This window comes from Mustela nivalis, assembly GCF_964662115.1.
Source record: "Mustela nivalis genome assembly, chromosome: 19".
NCBI classification, from domain to species: Eukaryota; Metazoa; Chordata; class Mammalia; order Carnivora; family Mustelidae; genus Mustela; species Mustela nivalis.
This window is the reverse complement of record NC_139038.1, coordinates 36820573-36840975: the sequence shown is the minus strand read 5'-3', so window position 1 is coordinate 36840975 and position 20403 is coordinate 36820573. Positions and strand designations below refer to the sequence as shown.

The 20403-nt window shown below is 42.3% G+C and overlaps 1 protein-coding gene and 1 long non-coding RNA gene across 5 annotated transcripts; one reads left to right on the top strand and one right to left on the bottom strand.

Annotated features, from left to right (window-relative positions):
- Positions 1-5332: 5332 nt before the first annotated feature.
- Positions 5333-17716, bottom strand: ZNF200 (zinc finger protein 200). Of its 2 annotated transcripts, none has more exons than XM_082713357.1 (5): positions 17173-17716; positions 16127-16454; positions 15430-15521; positions 14775-14895; positions 5333-7614 (listed from the first exon to the last, which is right to left on the bottom strand). In XM_082713357.1, exons 2-5 carry the CDS (start codon positions 16371-16373, stop codon positions 6863-6865), a joined length of 1212 nt encoding a protein of 403 aa, XP_082569483.1. In that variant the 5' UTR covers positions 16374-16454; positions 17173-17716; the 3' UTR covers positions 5333-6862. The 2 variants fall into 2 exon arrangements, with proteins under 2 accessions (XP_082569483.1, XP_082569484.1); XM_082713358.1 differs by lacking the exon at positions 17173-17716 and adding an exon at positions 16832-17158.
- On the top strand, positions 17487-20293 carry LOC309854356. Of its 3 annotated transcripts, XR_014306179.1 has the most exons (4): positions 17487-17569; positions 17747-17838; positions 18341-18434; positions 20024-20293. It is a non-coding gene; the product is annotated as an uncharacterized lncRNA (long non-coding RNA). The 3 variants fall into 3 exon arrangements; XR_014306178.1 differs by lacking the exon at positions 18341-18434; XR_014306180.1 differs by having other exon boundaries at positions 17747-18434.
- Positions 20294-20403: the final 110 nt, after the last annotated feature.

The following is a 20403-nucleotide window of genomic DNA, read 5'->3' as shown; positions in this document are numbered from 1 at the left end:
GAAAATCTTGGAAGGAACTAATTTCTAAGAAGATCATATTTGCTTTTTCTATTGTGCAAAACTTAGCTGTTGTCATTTTTAAGAAAATCATTCTAATTTCTGTCTTGGGAGTGATCAAACTTAATATCACAGCTTCGGATTAAAGATGAACAGAGAGATCCTTTTACCAAATAAACTGTTAGAGCTGTCAGTGCCCTCCAGCCAAAACCCACTAGGAGCATATATGTCTTGTTGAGTAATTATGGTTTATTAGGCTCACAAGGGAGAATACATACCATGGGGAGTAGTGAGGCATCTTAGTAGACAGGATGTACTAAAAAGACTTGAGTTTGTGTGAGGTGAGTTTAGTGAGGACTTAAGGAATTGCATCTGTGCTCTGGATTACAGGTGTCACATAGTAGCGATGATGCCAGTTGAGTATCTAAAAATATTTTGTCTAGGAGTGGGGCCTGGGTGGCTTAGTTGTTTAAGCGTCTGACTCTTGATTTCCACTCAGGTCATGATCTCGAGGCTAGGAGATGGAGCCTCGCATTAGCCTCTGTGCTCCATGAAGAATCTGCTTGGAAGTCTCTCTCCCTCTACACCTTCCTCCGCCCTGCCCCCTCCCCCCGGCCCACACTCTCAGTCTCTCTCTAAAAAATAAATTAAAATTAAAAAATCTTTATCTAGGGGAGGGAAGACTAGACTAAGGCCAAAGCTGTGATTGGCAAAGAAGTAGCAGTGACTTTGGTCATTTTTATGGCTTGGACTGTGTTCATGTTTTTGTGTTCAGACACGATTGCAGAATAGTCCCTTTTTGTCTTCTGCCATAACAGTCGTAGAGTAGCCTCATGTGGTACTGACATGCTCTGTGTTCATCAGGAGAGCACCGACACCGAGCTGTGAGTGCCAGGAAAGTCAGGGCTTTCAGGGCTGATTTCTCTTTCTCACAACAGAGACACAGAAATAAGAACACATCTTGAACCCTCCAGTGGAAGGGTTCATTTAGGGCTCCAGGAAGACCCAAGTTTGCCATGCATTAAAGCTAATTATTTTTTATCTTCCTATCTGAGCTTACTGAGTCACATGCCATTACAACAGGAATATGGGTAAGTTAAACAAAAAATATCTTCCACAATCTCAGCCATGTCAATCAGCTGCATCTTTTTTCCCACCCTGCCTTCAATTTATCTCAGTGCAGAGATATTTTACATAGTTACTAATTTATATCCTGATTTTTCACTATAATTTTATAATAAACCTTTTCTAAATTGCTATAGAGTCTCCACAATTTTTTTTTACTGTACTTATATATTTCCATCAAGTTGTTCTAGAAAAATGTGCTGCCTAATAATTCTGTTTCCAAAATCAAACATAAGAGAAATATACTATTTAACAGTATAACAGGGGCGCCTGGGTGGCTCAGTGGGTTAAGTCTCTGCCTTCGGCTCAGATCATGGTCTCAGGGTCCTGGGATGGAGCTCTCTGCTCAGCAGTGAGCCTGCTTCCCCCACCCCCTCTCTGCCTGCCTCTGTGCCTGCTTGTGATCTCTCTGTCAAACAAATAAAATATTTTAAAAAAACATTTAACAAATTTATTTTGAAAATGACTGCAGAACATAAAAATCTGACCAATATTTGAAACTGGTTAAAATATCACTGGACAGGATGCTCTGGGTTTTAAGGAATATAGAGCAAAATAGTGCAGTTTCCCTTAATTTCAGAGAGATAGGTAAAATGACATCTTGTAGAAAACTGAGAGAATTCAGAATCAGAGGATGTTTCTGAGTTTAACGTGTGATTTTTATATTTGTCATGTTTGTGTATTGATATGCTTGCCTAATGGACGAAATGGTAACATTTCAATTTTTCATCTGTATATCCAAGAATTCTTCATAATATGGTAGAAAGTACCCATTCCTTGAAATTTTGAAAGAAACCACCAGCTTTTGTGTCATGTATTTTGGCGCTCTCTTGATAGGAGCATATATGTTTATAATTATATATTTATTCCTGTTTTATCCTTTTATCGATACAAAATTTATGGGTATAGAATTGTTGATAATGTTAACCTTAAAAGTAAAACTATCAAGTCATTTTTCTAGCCAAATGGGTTTATTTGGGAATAGGAGAGAATTGCAATTCGTGACAGGCAAGCAATGGCAAAACCAGAGGCAATCCGGGAAGACAAAGCAGAGGACTGCTCTTTTATAGAGAAAGGCGGGGAGTTGAGAGGGGCTGTTGTAAGCAAAAAGTCCATTGGAGTAAACTGGGAGTTTACTCCCAGTAAGGGTAGTGCCTTCTCATTGGCTAAATTGTGACTGTCTGTCATTGTCTGGGTTTTTGCTGAGCAAGAAAACCTTTCTTCCTCCTGCTGAGGCAGTCAATAGTATCTACTCACAAGTCTTCTTCTCCTGTTGGGTCTCTAATTAATGAATGCTGGGGTGTGAGAGCTCCTCCTTCTGGCCTCCCTACTCCATTTAAAGTGAAGTTTCGTGGGGTGCCTGGGTGGTAGTCATTTGAGTGTTGGACTCTGGACGTCAGCTCAGGTCTTGATGTCAGAGTCCTGAGTTCAAGCCCCATGTTGGCCTCCATGCGGAGTGTGGAGCCCACTTAACAAAAAATAAAATGAGGCTTCTTTCATTAATTTTCACAGTACTATTCCTTTAGTGTCCTTTTCATGTCAGAAGCATTCATAGTGATGACCCCGTTTTCATTTCTGTCGGTAGTATTTGTGCCGTTTCTCTTTTGTTAGTTAGCTTCACTGAGGGTTCATCAACTGTATTGAACTTTTCAAAGAACCAGCTTTTGATTTTGTTGGTTTTCTCTATTGACTTCTTGTTCTTAATTTCATTTATTCCTGTCGCGTTTTATGGATTTTCTTCTGTTCACTTTGTATATTTCATTTCCTGTTCTCTTTTTAAGATTTCATTTATCCATTTGAGAGAGAGCAAGAGAGCACAAGCAGCAGGCTCCCCAGTGAACAGGGAACCCAATGCGGGGTTCGATCCCAGGAACCGGGATCACCACCTGAGCAGAAGGCAGATGCCCAACCAACCAAGCCATCCAGGTGCCCTCAATTCCCTGTTCTTTTACAGATCTCAAGGTAGAAACTTACACTGTTGATTTTAGATCTTTCTTTTCTAATATATGCATCCAGTGTTATAAATTTCCCTCTAAGAATTGCTTTCACTGCATGCCACAAGTTTTGGTAAGTTGTATTTCCCTTTGGTCAAAATATTTTCTTGAGGTTTATTCTTTGTCTGTTACTTAAAAGTGTGTTGTGGGGCGCCTGGGTGGCTCAGTGGGTTAAGATCTGCCTTCGGCTCAGGTCATGATCTCAGGGTCCTGGGATCGAGCCCTGCATCGGGCTCTCTGCTCAGCAGGGAGACTGTCCCCCCCCCCCCATCTGCCTACTTGTGATCCCTGTCAAATAAATAAAATCTTTAAAAAAAAGTGTGTTGTTAAATCTCCACAAATATTTTGGTGTTTTCCAGCTATCTGTTCATTTCTAGTTTAGTTTCACTGTGATCTGAGAGCATATTCTGTATGATTTCTACTTTTTAAAATTTGCTAAGGTGTGCTTCATGGCCCCAAAATGGTCCATCTTGGTGATATTTCACAGGTACTTAAATATGCATGTTCTGCTGGTGTTGGATGAAATATTCTATAAATGTTCAGTGAAGTGTTGGAATTGAAGGTGAAACTGGAGTGAGCTCAAGAGAGAATGGAAACAAGAGGGGTGCCTGGTTGGTTCAGTCGGTTAAGCACTTGCTCATGATCCTGGAGTCCTGGGATTGCATCCTGGATCAGGCTCCCTGCTCAGCAGAGTCTGCTTCTTCCCCTGCCCCACCGTGTTCTCTCTTAAATAAGTAAAAGCTTTTTTAGAAAGAGAGAGAACGGTAAGAGAGGATGAGACCCACCCTGCCGATTAAGATAAAAGCCTTGTTTTTTATTAGCTATATAATATTCTACATAGTTATCCATTTAGGTTGGATTTTTCAGTATTAAAATGTTCTATTTTTCCTTGTGTTGAAAACATAAATTGATGGACACACAGTGATATTTTTTTTTTAACATTGTCACACTAGATGGATGCTATTATTCCCCTTTGGCCAAGCCGAACATTTACACACACACACACACACACACTGCTCATTTAATACACCTACAATGACATTTTTGTTCTTTAAATTTATAATTCTTAGATTACTAGTAAGCCTGAAGATTCTTTCATACTTCCTGTAGCCATTCCAGTGTATCTTTAAGTTGTGTTCATGTCTTCTTATTGGAAAAGCCCCTTGCTGCCCCCATTCCTCCTCTATCTCACCCATCTGGTCTGTTTAAAGACCACTTGCCCAGAGTCCTCTCTGGAAAATCCACCTGTAACTCTCTCCTAGAATCCTTCCCTTCCTAGCACTTGTGAATGTGGAGCTGTATAGGTAGTTTTGATTTTAATGAATTCCTATCTCCCGTCCCCCGCCTCCCACCCTAAGAAACTCCCCTGGTATGTTGCTTCCTTTTATAGCCTGGGGCCTTGTGCTGCATCTTTGTTGGATGCTGTCTTCTGTTTGTAGTTGCTACTGGACTTGGTTATCGGGGCCTTCAGATATTCTAAGTGAGACTTAATGCTCTATTGGAAAAGCATTCATTGCTGTGTGCTTACTGTTTTTCGTTAACTGGTTGTCAGCTCCGTATTGAGCACTTATTCATCTAACACCTTCCCAGTGCACTCCTGTTTGGGGACGCTGACCCTGGACATCATGCTCTGAGCTCAAGGGCAGAAGTGAGGAACATTCTGTTCCAGACCCTCTGGGATCCAAGGGGTAGGTGCAGGGAAGTCAGGTGGCCCAGGCCCCACCCTGGGGACAATATTTGCCAGTGCCTTTGACTGCACGGGTCCTTATCTGCACCACAGCCCAGGGCACTGAGGGCACTTCCTGAAGTGGGGAAGGAGTTTGTGTCGTCAGAGTATCACACACCCACAGGCCTCGAGGACTGTGTAGTCAGACCATTTCACAGGGGACAGAAGACTCTTCTGCACGGACCCCACCCTCTCCAGTCTCTGCCTGGCAGCCAATTAGCCTTTGTTTTCCAGGTGTGATAACCAACCAAACCCCAGTCTTCTCAAGACAGAACAACACGGCTGGCAGCCAGTTTTGTCCCTGGTTTTAAAGGGTTTTGTAGGCTCGAAATACAACATTAATAAAGCACAGTTTTATGTGTAGCCTTTAAGTGTTTGAATTAGGACTCAGGACTGAACTGTACCATCAAAGGTCCTCTTTTAGTATGCTTTGAACCAAAACAAAGCTTAGACCTACACGTTTAAAAAATAACAAAAAAGAACAAAACTATTACTTGTGGGTGGTATAATTTTGAACCACAAATTGAGAAACTGAGAAATTACTGAAAATTAACAACATTCATCAGTGAGGTGGCTAGTTTCACAAATATATAATTAAAAATAACTCCTATGTAAGAACAATAATCAACTAGAAAAATACAATGAAAAAACTATTTACAATAACAAAATTGTATAGAACTTACATGAAGAAAATTGGAAAAATGTACTCAGGAATATAATACTTGAGTAAATGGAAAGGTATGTTTCTGGATGGGAAACAAAATTTATAAAGCTAACAAGTTTCCCCAGTTTACAGGATTAACCTATTTCCATCAAAATACCAATGTAAAACTTTAGGAAACCTAAAAGAAAAGCAAAAACTGATCAAGAATCGTTAAAGTAACACACCACAGGATCGGTCCCTTGAAGGCACCGCTGGCCTTGCCTCTGGGCAGACAAGTCAGGAAAGTGGGTATCAGGTCAAAGAGAAAAAGTATCCATTACAGTGGAGACACTAGAGTCTTGTCTCCTTGAGGGGCAGTGTGAGCTAGCCACTGGAGACCCCTGCTAAAAATAAAACACTCTTATGAGGTAGTGACCACCCATTGCCAAGGGTCTGATGACTGCCTGGAGGGGAATTAAGCACTCGGTAAGGTTATTGACCAGTCATGGGTCTAAGCCAATGTCTTCTTCTTCCTCTTCAGGCTCTTGGATTTCCTTTGTAGGCAGGTTTTCTTCTTGGCTCATCAGAGGGACCAGATTCTGAAGAGCTTTTCCAGTAGTGGGGCTGGGTGGATGGGCCTAAGCGATCCGAACTTCTCTTGGCAATGGAAAGGCAAGAGAGAGCTGTCTGAGCAAGAGCCGGACGGAACATAGTAAGAATAGTAGACACTTTAAAAGTATGTTGTGAAAAGTATTCCTGTGAAAGTCACTTTTCACTACAAAATGCAAATGTTACTGAGATCAATTGTTTAGATCATGTAAAAATGATAGAGTAAGTCTTTGACATTCAATTGCTGTATTTTCCTATATTCAAAAGTAAACAATCCCTTTCAACACTCAAGCTTTAACAGGGTATTCTGAGGTTATATGAATTGCTAGTAGAAGCTATTGGCTTAACAAATCAGTAGTTTGGTTCTTTCAGGGGAACACAGTTCCAGGTAAGGACCTTTGCATTATTTTTTTTCCTGTAGCATGAATTCCTACACAGGGGGAGGGGAATGATATACTTCCATACGCATTGAGTCACTGCTCACCTTGCTGGTGAGTGGCCTTCAGACTCATGTTCGAGGCCATTGTGGGAAAGGGAACTGTGGCCTATACAATGTTGTATAAGTTCACAGAAGAAAGCTCCTTTATCCGGAAAGTGTGGATGCTAACTGAGGTATAGCCTTTGAGGATGTTTTCTTCCCTGTGAATTTTCTAAAAATTGGAGGTTTTAGCCAAGATGGGTATTTATCCAATTTTGGCTTTAATGAGGTTTTCCCATTTCTGCATCTTTTCTGACAGCCAGGGAATTCAGAGTTCCTTATGAAACATTTCAGGTTGAGGCAGGATCATCAGACCTTTCTTGATCCCATTTCTGCTTTCGGGTCTTACATGCTGAGTGGGTTTTTTCATGCCGGGTGCAGTTGGACAGCCGACCAAATCTTCTCCCACATTTTTTGCAACTGTATGGCCTTTCAGCCTCATGACTCTGCAGATGAAGCACAAATTCTTTGTTCTCTGGGAAGGTTTTCCCACATTCTGGACACTTAAATATCTTCTCCCTTATATGGATTCCTTCATGGCGACTCCGATGAGAGTTTTGACGAAAGTTTTTCCCACACTGAGAACATGAATAAGGTTTCTCTCCTGTATGGATTCGCTCATGTTTATTAAGGTTTGTTTTATGATTGAAGCTTTTCCCACAGTGACTACAGTCATAGGGTTTTTCTCCAGTGTGAGTCCTCTGGTGGGAAATAAGGTAAGAACTTTCATTAAACTGTTTCCCACACAGTGGACAAGTGTACCATCTTCTTGTTCTCCGATTTCGGGTAAGTGCAATCACATTGATATCCACATATTTTGAGAGTTCCTCTAGTGGAGTATCATTTTCAATGGTAACTAGAAGATTTCTCATTTTCCTTTGCTTGGGAATAGATGTATTTAGTCTGTCTTTATGGCAATATGGAGATTCCTCAGAGACCACAGAACAATCTACTTCATCACAATCTGCAATCTCTTCTCTATGATCTTCATTCTCTATGGTTTCTTTCTGAAGATCTTCATTCTCAAGATTAACATCATTGGCTGTGGAAACAATGAGAATTTAGTAACTTTTGAGGGATATGACACCAGGCAGGCAAAAACAAGTTAGATTTCTCATCAAAAAATAATCTTGAGGGATGCCTGGGTGGCTCAGTTGGTTATGCCGCTGCCTTTGGCTCAGGTCGTGATCCTAGGGTCCTGAGACCAAGTCTCACATCAGGCTCCTTGCTTGGCGGGGAGCCTGCTTCTCTCTCCACCTCTGCCTGCCTGCCACTCAGCCTGCTTGTGCTCTCTCTCTCTCTGACAAATAAATAAGATCTTTAAAAAAAAAATCTTGAGTGTCAGAAATCTGAGGACTAGCAAATAATCATTATCAACACTCCTTTTCCGCTCTTATTGTGGGTGATATATATAACTGATAAATCTTACTATGCAATATGAGCACACAGCCCCCCCCTTTTTAAAAAATGAAATGAGTGGGACTACACTGAAAGATTTCATGTTTGCTTTCTGAATAGGCAGTAATTACTCAACAAGTGCATATTGATCTTATTATATTCTATGTAGAGCAGTGAGCTAAGGACCAAGGGATGAAGGACATAAATATTAAAGGATACCACTCATACTCTTTTGGAGGCTAGTAACTGAACAGTGAGGTGAGTTATTTCACTACATTTAATACTATCATATTACAGGATTCGATAATACTGTATGTAATATCCTATATAGTGAAAAACTAGAAACAATTCAAATGACCAGAAATAATTAAGGCATATCACATTCACTCAGCTGGTGATTATTTGGGCATTACAGTGATGACCAGAAATAATAAAACTAAAGTATGATGGGAATCAATGTGGTCTCTTAGGGGAGCAGGGGGATAGTAATTAGGCAATGGGCACAAGAGCCTAATTACTATCTTCACAAGAGGGACTTCTGGGATGCTAGGAATAGTAATTTTGAATGGTGATTAGACAAATGTATACATTTTGTGAAAATCAAAGGTGAACACTTATGATTTGTACACTTTCTGTATTTATACCTCCAAAAGAAGTCTGTAAAATAACAGATTATAAAGACTAGATAACAAAGTAAAAAAAAAAGTATGCCATGAAAAGGTGGGGTGAAAAGGGACCCCCAAAACTCTGGGCAACCTGCTGAAAATAAAGGGTTAAATCAACCACTTTGATATGTGGCTGACCACAACAGCATGGAATACGTATCTTTGCTGGACTTGACAGTTTCACACTAAAAGGCATTTTCTTTTTCATTCACTTCCTTAGGTAATGCTGAATCATGGCTGCCTGGGTGGCTCAGTGGGTTAGGGCCTCTGCTTTCAGCTCAGGTCATGGTCCTGGGGTCCTGGGATCGAGCCCCACATCAGGCTCTCTGCTCAGCAGGGAGCCTGCCTCCCCCCACTTTTCTCTGCCTGCCTCTCTGCCCACTTGTGATCTCCATCTATCAAATAAATAGATAAATACATCTTTAAAAAAAAAAAAAAGAAAGAAAGAAATGCTGGGGTAAGTAAATGGCAATACTTATCACAGCTCTTGACAGAGATCCCCACACTTCTTTCAAAAGCAGCTTACCAATTTTAATACTACCATCAACATGTGGGTATCAATTTTACCTAATTTTGCCACCATTAGATTGAACTTAAAATCATGTAATGGGTGTAAAATGGTTTCTCATTGTAGCTTTTTTTGTACTTTAATATTAAAATCTACTAATTGATTGGGCTGAGACTTTTAGAAATTTAAATAAATTTTACATATTGCAAATCTTAATCTGTGTCAATCATTACTGATACAAATATTTAACTGAAGTCTTCCTCTGTAACTCCACAACTTAGAACCATAAAAAAGTATCAAAATCTGATAAATTTTCTATTTTCTAGGTATTCCTTTATGACTTATGTTTATACTTAACTCTTAATACATTTGGAGCTTAATATCACACTGTAAATTATGGTTTGTAATGTGTAATACTGATAAAAATCAGCAAGAATATCCTTTTTAAAAGTTTGACTCTTAATGTTTTTAGTATAAATAAATTTGGGGCACTTATATCTTTTTAAAGATTTTTTTTTTTATTAAAGTTGTTTTTTTTTTTTTTTTATTCAACAGAGAGAGATCACAAGTAGGCAGAGAGGCAAGCAGAGAGAGAGGAAGGAGGAAGCAGGCTCCCTGCCGAGCAGAGAGCCCGATGCGGGACTCAATCCCAGAACCCTGAGATCATGACCTGAGCCGAAGGCAGAGGCTTAACCCACTGAGCCACCCAGGCGCCCGGGGCACTGATATCTTTACATGATTGTAGTTTTCGCATTTAGACTTGCATTTCTCCAATTTTTAAAAGTCTTTATTTACCAGTAAAACATCTGTGGTTTACTTTTTTATTTTTTTAAAGATTTTACTGTATTACAGAGAGAGACAGCAAGAGAGGGAACACAAGCAGGGTGATCAGGAGAGGGAGAGGGAGAAAGAAGCAGACTTCCCACCCAGCAGGGAGACTGACCAGGACCCTGGAATCATGACCTGAGCTGAAGGCAGATGCCTAACGACTAAGCCACCCAGGCGCCCTTGTGGTTTACTATTTTATAGCCATTCTGAATGGCAGCTTCCATCATTTTGTGTTAAGAATGCTATTGTTATATATTCCTATCTACCTACTTTAAAACTATTGAAGAAGTTTTTGTTGATTCTTTTAGATTTTCTAAGTATAAACTGTATTTTGGGTCCTTCCTTTCCCAATATTTATTCTTATTCTTTTTTTTAAAAAAAGGTATTACTTATTGGGGCGCCTGGGTGGCTCAGTGGGTTAAAGCCTCTGCCTTCGGCTCAGGTCATGATCCCAGGGTTCTGGGATCGAGCCCCACATCCAGCTCTCCGCTCCACGGGGAACCTGCTTCCTCCCCCCTCTCTCTCTCTCTGCCTGCCTCTCTGCCTACTTGTGATTTCTCTCTCTCTGTCAAATAAATAAAATCTTAAAAAAAAAAAAGGTATTACTTATTTAATTGAGAAAGAGAGACAGAGACAGTGACAGAGATAACAAGAGAGCACAAGCAGGGAGGAGAGGGAGAAGCAGGCTCCCCGCCAAGCAGGAAGCCTGATGTGGGGCTCCCTCCCTGGACCCTGGGACTATGACTGAGCCAAAGGCAGACACTCGACCCAAATATGTCCCTCAGGCACCCCAATATTTACTCTTCTTAACCTCTTATCTTTTTGCTTTATCCAGTTGATATTAATAGTGATAGCAGGTTTCCCTATTTTGTTCTTTCTCTTTTTTTCAAGATTTTATTCATTTATTCGAGAGAGAGCGTGCACGTGGGAGAGAGCATGAGCAGGGATGGGGGGGTTGGGAAGGAAAGGAGCAGAGAGAGGGAGAATCAGCAACCTCCGTAACTAGCATGGAACCCAAAGTGGGGCTTGATCTCACACAACACTGAGATCATGACCTGAGCTGAAATCAAGAACTGGATGCTCGACTGACTGAGCCACCCAGGAGCCCCAGTGGACTAATTTTTAAGATTAAAAAAAAAATTTTAGTAGCTAATATATAGTTCATATGGTTACAAAATCTAAATATGAAAAGATATATGCTAAGAAGTCTTACTCTAGTCCCTGTCCCCATCCATTCTACTCATTGCCCAGATAGGTAGCAGTTTTTATTAGTTTCTTTTTATTCTTCCATAGATGATAGGTTTTCCTTTCTCCCCTTTTTTATATAAAGGATAGTAAACTATGTATATGTCTGCTACTTGCTTTATTTTGATCATTACATTCCAGTGCATGGCGAATACCATAGTTTGCTGTGTGGACACATCATATTCAACTAGCCCCCTGCAGAGACACTTGGATTATTTTCAATCTTGTTTTCACAAACAGTACTACAATGAATAACCTCATTTGCATATTATTTTGAAAGTACGCTGTTATCTGTAGGTTAGATTCACAGAAGTGGAACTGCTGGATGCTTTAATACTGGTAATCAGATTCCCATATATAGGGAGTGTCCTATTCTACATGTCCACCAGGATTATTACACCTTTCTCCCAACAACCTCACTACCAATGTGTTAAGTTTCTGATTTCTAGAAATCTGATAGATGAAAAAAGGTGGTAACCTGGTAGAAGTTTAATCTGCATTTCTAATTAAGAGTAGGGCTGGACATCTTTTCATGTGTTTATGGTTCATTTGTATTCCTAAGCATATCTTCTGGGGCTTTTTCTTGGTGTGCAAAGTAGGGTATGATTCGCCAAAAGGTTGAGTTGTACCAACACCTTTAAGAGCCCCTTCCTTTCCATTGCTCTTCTTTTCAATTTTCCTGGTTATTCGTGTTTATTTTTCCAATTGAATTAGAGATCAGATTATCTAATTCCAGGGGAAAAAAATCCTACTGGTATTTTTAAAGGGATTACATTCACTTTATAAACCGACTTGGGGAGAACTGATGTTTTAATGTTAAATTTTCCTAGTCAACATGATATTCCTTTCCATTGGTTCAAATCTACTTCTGTGTTGTACTATAGATTCTGAAACAAGCTATATTCTAGGAGAATTATGTAATTTTTTAAAATTTATTTTTCTTTAAAGATTTTTTTTTATTTGACAGAGAGAGAGAGAGGGAGAGAGAGACAGCAAGCAAGCACAACCAGGGGGAGAGAGAGAGGGTGAAGCATGCTCCCCACTGAGCTGGGAGCCCAATGCGGGGCTCCAGCCCAGGACCCTGGGACCAGGACCTTAGTTGAAGGCAGACTCTTAACTAACCGAGCCACCCAGGCACCCCTAGAAAAATTGTGTAATTTTAATTTGTATTTCTCCTGTGGCCCAAGGTTCTTAATAATCATTTCTCAGTGAAGGGAACTTTTTTTTTCCAGTTTCATTATTACTTTCTCGTTGTACTGCACTGTGATAGAGCCTGTTGTGTTATTTCCACTTTCTGGAATCTACTGAGTCGGTCTTTGTTGTGCAGTATGTAGTCAATGTGCACTAATCTTGAAAAGGCTTATACTCTCTTATCATAGAAGAGGGCAGATATGACCAAAGGAACTATCTTTTTGAAAATTTAAGTGTTCTACATTTTCAGTTGTTTTATGTGATTCACTTGAACTGAGACACATTTTCTTTCCTCCGCCAAGGATTCTTCTGTGATTCCTATACCTCCAAGGTTCATTCCCTCACACTTTTCCCTTTTCAAACTACTTAATGTTACTATTTCAAATGTCAGCTATATACTGATGACTCCCAAATCTCTACATCTTTATATGTGACCTCCAATTCCTAACATCCAAGTACCTGGAGAATAATCTCACTTTATTTCCTGTCATGGATTCAGTCTCATCTAAAATCAATTCTATCTTCTTGCAAACTCTGCTCCTGGGTCCAAATCCTATCTTGACCTTGTCATAGCTCTTTATGGCTATAATGGTTTCATAATGGTTATCTTTTTATGTGAATGACTTATCTTTTAAAAACAAACTGGAAGCTTTAGTGGGCAGGAAGGGAGCACTATGTATCACTTCAACCCACTGATAATCAGCTCCAGAATCCAACTCTGCCTAAGTACACAGCAAGTAGCATATATTAAATGTTGGTTTAAATCATCAGCTTTCGGGTATGGTTGATGATTGGGCCTGAGAGCCTCAGGGTCCATGACCAAAGTGTTCCTGGAATTAGCAACATACCCATCAACCAGTCATTTAAAATAAATGCTTATTTTACCAAAGACTGAGAAAAACCCAGTGTAATAAATGTGATCTGTTTATTCTTCTCTCTAAAATAGGAAAATATTAGGGTTGCTTGGCTAGCTCAGTTAGTAGAACATACTTGTTCTCAGGTCGTAAGCTGGAGCCCCACTTTGGGTGTAGAGTTTACAATCGATTACTCAATCAATCACTAAGTGTGTACACACATACACACACACACACACACAAAATACATAAAATCTTAAAAAATATTACATAGAATAACTTGTGGGAAATTAACCAGGCTCTCCATGTACCACACTACCCTGACCACACAATGTAAGACAACTACGGAATTCAACAGTCATGGATTTGATTTTGTTACCCTAGGCAACTCAGAAAACCCACTTTCTGCTCCACTTAAGCCTCAAAAGCAAACAGCCCTGAAGGCAAAGTAAAAAGTAATAAGGCACTTGGCAAAATGATTTCTGAGGGCCCCTGACTCTAGGTTAGCAGTGTATTTGTAGAAAAAGGCTGAATCATCTCTTAGCAGCTTACAGAGAAGCTGCTGCCAGATGAGTTCATATGTAGTATTCTCATACAAGAATAGTTTTTAACCATTACTGGCAAATAAAGACAAATGAAAGAACACCCCATTCACCAACCATATAAGACAACTCACTGAAAAAATTTTGAGAAATGCAGCAGGAAGGCAGTGTAATTCTGGGCTAAAATCTAAGATTGCAAGCTCTAATATTAGAATTCCTGAGTCCAAATCCTTGCTCTGCTACCTACTGCCGTGTGACCTTTAGCAATTTTTCTTTTTTTTGTTTTGTTTTGTTGGGAAGGAAAGCAAAGTTTATTGAGCACTAGTATGAAGCTCCTGAAGAGGGAGCGACCCAAGAGGGTTGCCCAACCTTTAGCAATTTCTTAATATGTTTCTTCTTTAGTTCTGTCATCTGTAAAACAGTAATAATTCGTATATTCTACAGTACTTTTGTGAGCGATGTATGTGATAATAAAGGCATGCAAAGCACTTAGACTAGTACCTCGTACATAGTGGCACATGGGTGCTGTATCCCATCAACATGGGATGTATTTGCATTCACACTAGTAGACTTCATAGTTACTAGACATCAAGGGGAAAAAAAAGACTTAAAAGAATCATGGGTCCAATGAAAACACTAATTAAAAATACACCTGTTGAGGGACTAGCATTAAATGCAGAAAATGGACTCAGAAACAATCAGCCTGCATTTCCTATCTGTTTGAATGTGTGATGTCAGGACATCAGCTGCAGCTCTTGCTTACAAAAACAAGTCTCCTCCACCCCTGCTGCACTAAAGATACAGGAAAAATGGCCACCACAGCTGGGGCAGGCTCTGCCACATGGGATAGAAAAAAAATGAAATGTGTGTGACCGTGTACTTAGCTAGTGTCAGTCAGGTCTTTAAAAAATCTGACAAAACAGAACATGCTTTTTCCACAGCATTCAATATGAACGCACAAGATCTCTCACCCAGTAACATCATCTCCCCGACATTGTCTTCCTTCTCTGAGGTGGGCTGTTGAGCAGCATCCAGGCTCACACATTCTTCTTGGGAGTGAAATACATTCAAGTCCTCAAGGACCACCAGTTCCTGAAACAGCAAAAGGCCCCCTTCCTTAGTAACAAAGGTTCTTTGGTTCTTTTACAGCTCTGCTGGCAAAAAAGACTGAAGCCCAGCGATCAGGGAAGGAAGGTAAAAGGGGTCTATAAATTCCATACAGCTGCAGCACGGACCAGAGAGCCAGGCTGAGACAGGAGCCAAAGGACAAGCAGAAGAGAAATATCAAAGGAGGCAGTGAAAAATGAGCCCACTCTCCTTAAAGACTCCCAAGAATGTATTTTTTTTTAAAAGATTTTATTTATTTGACAGAGATCACAAGTAGGCAAAGAGGCAGGCAGAGAGAGAGGAAGGGAAGCAGTCTCCTTGCTGAGCAGAGAGCCCGATGTGGGACTCGATCCCAGGACCCTAAGATCATGACCTGAGCCAAAGGCAGAGGCTTAACCCACTGAGCCACCCAGGCGCCCCCCAATAATGTATTTTTATACATGGGTTGGCTGAGCAGGGATGCTGAAAGAGCAGAGAAGGTGAGGTACTCAAAACAGTGAACGGGAAAACCAAACCCACCTCAGGCTCAGTTTTCAAATACAGAGACACTGTGTCCTGTTTCTGCTGGATTCCTTCTCTGGGCAGAAGTTTCACCATGGGATGAGGTTGCACTGGGTAAAGAGGAAGCTGTAGTTAATGGAAAAATCAGTGGCTCTAATATGGGAACCCCTAACTACACCTTAAAGCCACACTGTCCTCACTCCTTCCGAAGGCAATTCATGGATCTTTTTTTTGCTTCTGTGAGCCCAGGAAGAGTTCAAGCCATAAACCACAGGGTCTTGAACCTATATAGGGTCTCCTCATTATGGAAAGAATGATTCTCTTAAGAACTTTAAAAATTCCCATTACTACTAAAGGGAAGGCTAGAGGAGGGTAATGTCCGAAGATGCCCATAAGCACAAAATTTCCAAAATTCCACATAAACTGCAGTCAGTTCAACATTTCATCCACATTTCTTTATCCTAAAATGATAAACACCCACCTAACGTTTGGGTAAAAAAATGACACTATGTTTGTTCTATGGGTTTACACACACCCAGCAAGCCACTCCAGTTCCAGCTTGAGCACAAAACTCCCTCTCCCCAACATGCTAAGGTTAGAATCAACTTTTTCCAATACCCACTATCCTAACTTGAATTCATCACTAACATAAAAACCTATGTCTGCCCCTACTACCAGTCCCTTCTCTTCTAGTGAAACAGCATGTGCTTCTTACGTCTGTTCTGAAAGTTTGAGCTCACATCCTTCATAATAACCAAGGTCTCCTTGACTTTCTGATTGGGCTGGACCAGGCTTGGCTTGGGCAAGAAGGTGAGGAAATGCTCCAGAACCAGCTGGTGGATGGTCTTGGGCCCACTAGTAGCATCCCGAAGTAGGTCTTGGCCCAGCTTGGAGTCTGGAGGAACTCTCAATATAAAGGACCTCTTAGGCTTTAGGGGCATTGGAACCACTTTTGCAGCCATCGCGCCTTGCAATCACACACCACAGTTTCGCAGAGCTTCAGGAGTCACCTCTTACTGAAGAAAATCTGTCAGGGAGCCGAGCTGCAGACGAGAGAAACCATGGTTTACCCACAAAGACCAGGTCCAATATACGGCCTGGACTGTGGGGCCACATGAGATTTAAAGCGGAAGGAAAGACAAGCTGGGGTGAGGAACTGCGAACGCAAATGGAAGGTCCCTGAACTGGACACTCCTAGCAAGGCCTGAGAGGAAGCTCTGAGAACGAAAGTCGGAGGATGCCCAAACCCCAGGGGTCACCTTCCTGAGAACATACATGAAGTGCAAATTCCACTGGGAAGAGCGGTTTAACTCCTGCTGGTAGGAAGGGCAGTGGGCTAGAAGACAGGAAACCTGGGGTCCAGTACCGAGGGCATCAGCTTAGAAGTTGGCTTGGCCATAAATGAAGCCGAACTGCGCACCTTGGATCGCGGGTCCCTCGGGTGCCCTTGCGGGGCGGGGGGCAGTGCATCGCTCACGGAGCAAACAAGACCGCACGAGAAGCCCATACACGGCCTGCTGACTCCTTTCGTGGAAGCCCTGCTGAGAGCGGCGAGGGACATCCCAGGGGGACCAGCTGGCCAGGCCCATTCCGGAGCCTCTCCCACCGGCCAAGGGGTACCTTTATCACAAAGCCCAGACGGCAGCATTGCCCGGAGTGAGTTTCCGGCTCCCTAGCTGGCCCGGCTCCCCTAGCAACAGACCAAGCTCTGCTCCCCAGAGGCCATCTCAGCCTGCTTCCCGCCCTCGCGGAGCCCCTCACCTCTCAGGGCTCTGCCTCCCCCGGGTGCTCGCAGGGGACGGCTCAGAGACCCCGGCGCAGAGAAACCGGGAAACGAGGCGCGAGACGCCGAGCCCTCCCCTCGCCCTTCGGAGTGTCCTCACAGGCCGCCGGCGACTATTGGCTTGAGGCGCCGTCAGTTGGGGAGGACGACCTGGACACGAAGCCTTCTGGGAGGCCGGACGCCCCCGCAGCCGTGACGTCACAACCGGTGCCTCGTTTCCAGTGCGGAAGCCTGGTCTCCCCGCTCGGAGCGGGTGGGCTGTGCTTGAGAAGGCGACGCTCGAGGACGACAAGCAGAGCTCTCAGCGCCAGAGGGAGGACGGGCTGGCGGCAGCCGCTGTTTCCGTGGCTCTATCTGGAAGACAGAAAGCAGAAGGTAGGCTCCAATCCTCCATGACGGGCTGGCTCCTCTCCAGGTACTGGTGGTGTCGCTCCATCGCCTGCTGGGAAATGTAGTTCGGCTCCGAACAGCCACTGGGAGGCCGCTAGGCGTGGCGGTTGGGGTGGGACAGTCCCACCCCCGACTCCATCCTGCTTTCTCCGGGCTCGACAGGAAGTGGGCTGCCTCTCGGACCGGAAGATCTGAGAGAGGCTGCGGCTGTCTCCGCCGCCGCATCGTGGGTCTGTCGAAGGACCGCTGAGGCGGTGAGTGGGTGGCGTGTCAGGGTCTGTGCCCGGTTCTGGGTCCTGTCACAGTTGTCCCTTCCGGTAAGGGCGGCCCATAGATCAGAACCTGGCGACCTTTCTCTCCCCCGCTTGCCTCCTTCTACCTTGCGATCTGAATGGGCAGTCTTGTTTTCTGGGAAATCGTGGTGATCATTCTCCAGTCGCCTTCGTTTCCGTCCTCAGCCTCTCAGGGAGGCCTAACCGCCCTTTCTCCCTGAGTTGTTTCCGTACTCGGTTCATTCCCCAGTGAAGCGCTGATCAGGGTTGTGACAGCCCCGGGGCAGGGAGCGTTTTATTCTTTTATGTAATGCCTGCCTCCCGCTGGATGACCAAAGTAAAAGTATAGATGGATGGTTTTTTCCCTTAACGCTAACTAACTATAGGTGACTTACTTAGCCATGTTTTAAAATATGTTACAGACTAGTGTTAAAACTGTGGTACCAAAAGTTTTTCTAAAAATAAAGGATACTTGCTTTTCCAGACATCAAAAGCCAAAAACGAACAGTAACAAAAACTACTTGAATCAAAGCAGTGTGGTTTGAACCAGACCTCAATAAGTAGAACAGAAAAGAATAGTAAGTGCTAAAGTTGATCTGAATGTACATGGACCTCTATGAAAGGGTAGCATTTCAACTTAGTGTAAAATAGATGGTGCTAGCAAAAATTGCCTACTCTTCTGGAAAGACAGCATGTGTCCTTATACTGTGTACAAAAAGTGGAATTTAATAACCAATAAGAGAACATAAAAGAACATTAATTTAATGTTGGGGCAGCTTGGGTAACTCAGTCAGTTAAGCATCTGCCTTCAGCTCAGGTCATGATCTCAGGGTCCTGGGATTGAGTCCCCAGTTAGGTTCCCTGTTAGTGGAGACTCTGTCTCCCGTCTCCCTCAGCGCCCCCCCCCCCACAACTCCTCCCCTACCCAGCTCATGCTCTCTCTTTCTCTCTCAAAAATAAATCTTTAAAAAACCCTGATAAGTGGCTAAACAAGATGTAATATATCCATATAAGAATAAGAAATGAATGAGTACAGTATATGCTGCAACATGGATGGAGCTCAAAAACATTATGCCAAGTGAAAGGAGTCAGTCATAGAAGACCTCATACTGTGTGATTCTGCTTGCATGAAATGTTCAGAATAGGCAAATCCATAGAGACAAAAATAGGATAGTAGTTACCAGGGATTTGGGGAAGAGGAGAGTGTCAAGTGACTGCCAGTGGATGCAGGGCTTGTTTTAGGGGTGAGGAAAATGTTCTGGATTTAGTGGTGATATTTCCAAATTGTGAATTTGCTAAAACCCACTTAACTCTATACTTTAAAGGGGTGAATTTTGTGGTTTGTGAATTAAATCTCAATTTAAAAAAAACATGATAGAAATTTTCATCATACAAATACTGGTGTTTAGTATGTAAAATATTTTTGAGGGGCGCCTGGATGGTTCAGTGGATTAAGCATCTGCCTTTGGCTCAGGTTATGAGCTCATGATCCAGGGATTGAGTCTTGCATCGGGTCCTTGCTTAGCGGGGAGCCTGCTTCTCTGACAAATAAATAAAATTAAATAATAAAATATTTTTGAAGAAGTACTAAAGACAACTAAGTTCAATATCTAGATTCCACATAGCAAATAGAATGAAGCAAAAGGTAGAAGTCCACATGGAAAATTCACAGCCTCACTAACAGATAATGAAATAAATTAAAACATAGGTAAAACCCCATTATATCTGTATTCAATGAGCAAAAAATGTTAAATGACAAACATTGCTTTGGGCATGAAACATTATTTAATCTTTCTGAAGGATCGTATGGCCCCCTGTAGCAAGTTTTATCAGATAGTTCACATTCTGGAGCCACTTTAGGAATAACAGGGGGGAAAATATGTGTATGGGGAGATGGTGGAAAAAATACAGGAAGCTGTTTATGGAAGGGTTATAGCAAGGAAGAATTAGGAACAGCTAAGCAGATAGAGCACACGATCTCTGTCAGAGGATGGATTATGTGGGTAGAACAAGGCTCTGGGTTGAAGAAACCAGGATCACAATCATGGAGAAGCTGAGTCCAGTCTAGGCTCTAGAGTACAGATGGAAAGATGAGTTGGGGTAGGAGGGGTTTAGTGTTTAATCTTCATCTGATTCTTTCATCCCCTTACCTCCTTTCTCTTTACAGCTCTTTACATAGGGGATGATAGATCAGGACAGAATTTTTCAAAAACCGGACACTGGAGGGCACCTGGGTGGCTCAGTGGGTTGAGCCTTCAGCTCCGGTCATGATCTCAGGGTCCTGGGATCGAGCCCCACATCGGGCTCTCTGCTCAGCAGGGAGCCTGCTTCCCCCTCTCTCTGCCTGCCTCTCTGCCTACTTGTGATATCTCTCTCTCTCTCTCTTTCTCTGTGTGTGTGTCAAATAAATAAATAAAATTAAAAAAAAAAACTGACACTGGGAATATGTGTCAAACATGTGTCAAATGTTTTCCCACTATAGCAGTTCCATCTTTCTCACGGCGTTCAGTAGGGAAATGGAGTCTCACAATGACTGACTAAGTGACA

Excerpts from the sequence above, each read along its gene's own strand:
- ZNF200 (XM_082713357.1), bottom strand. The coding sequence starts at position 16,373 with ATGGCTGCAAAAGTGGTTCCAATGCCCCTAAAGCCTAAGAGGTCCTTT. Across the intron at positions 15,522-16,126 it reads CTCAAACTTTCAGAACAGAC|TGCAACCTCATCCCATGGTG; the intron begins GTAAGAAGCACA and ends CTCTTTACCCAG. Across the intron at positions 7,615-14,774 it reads CGGGGAGATGATGTTACTGG|CCAATGATGTTAATCTTGAG; the intron begins GTGAGAGATCTT and ends TTGTTTCCACAG.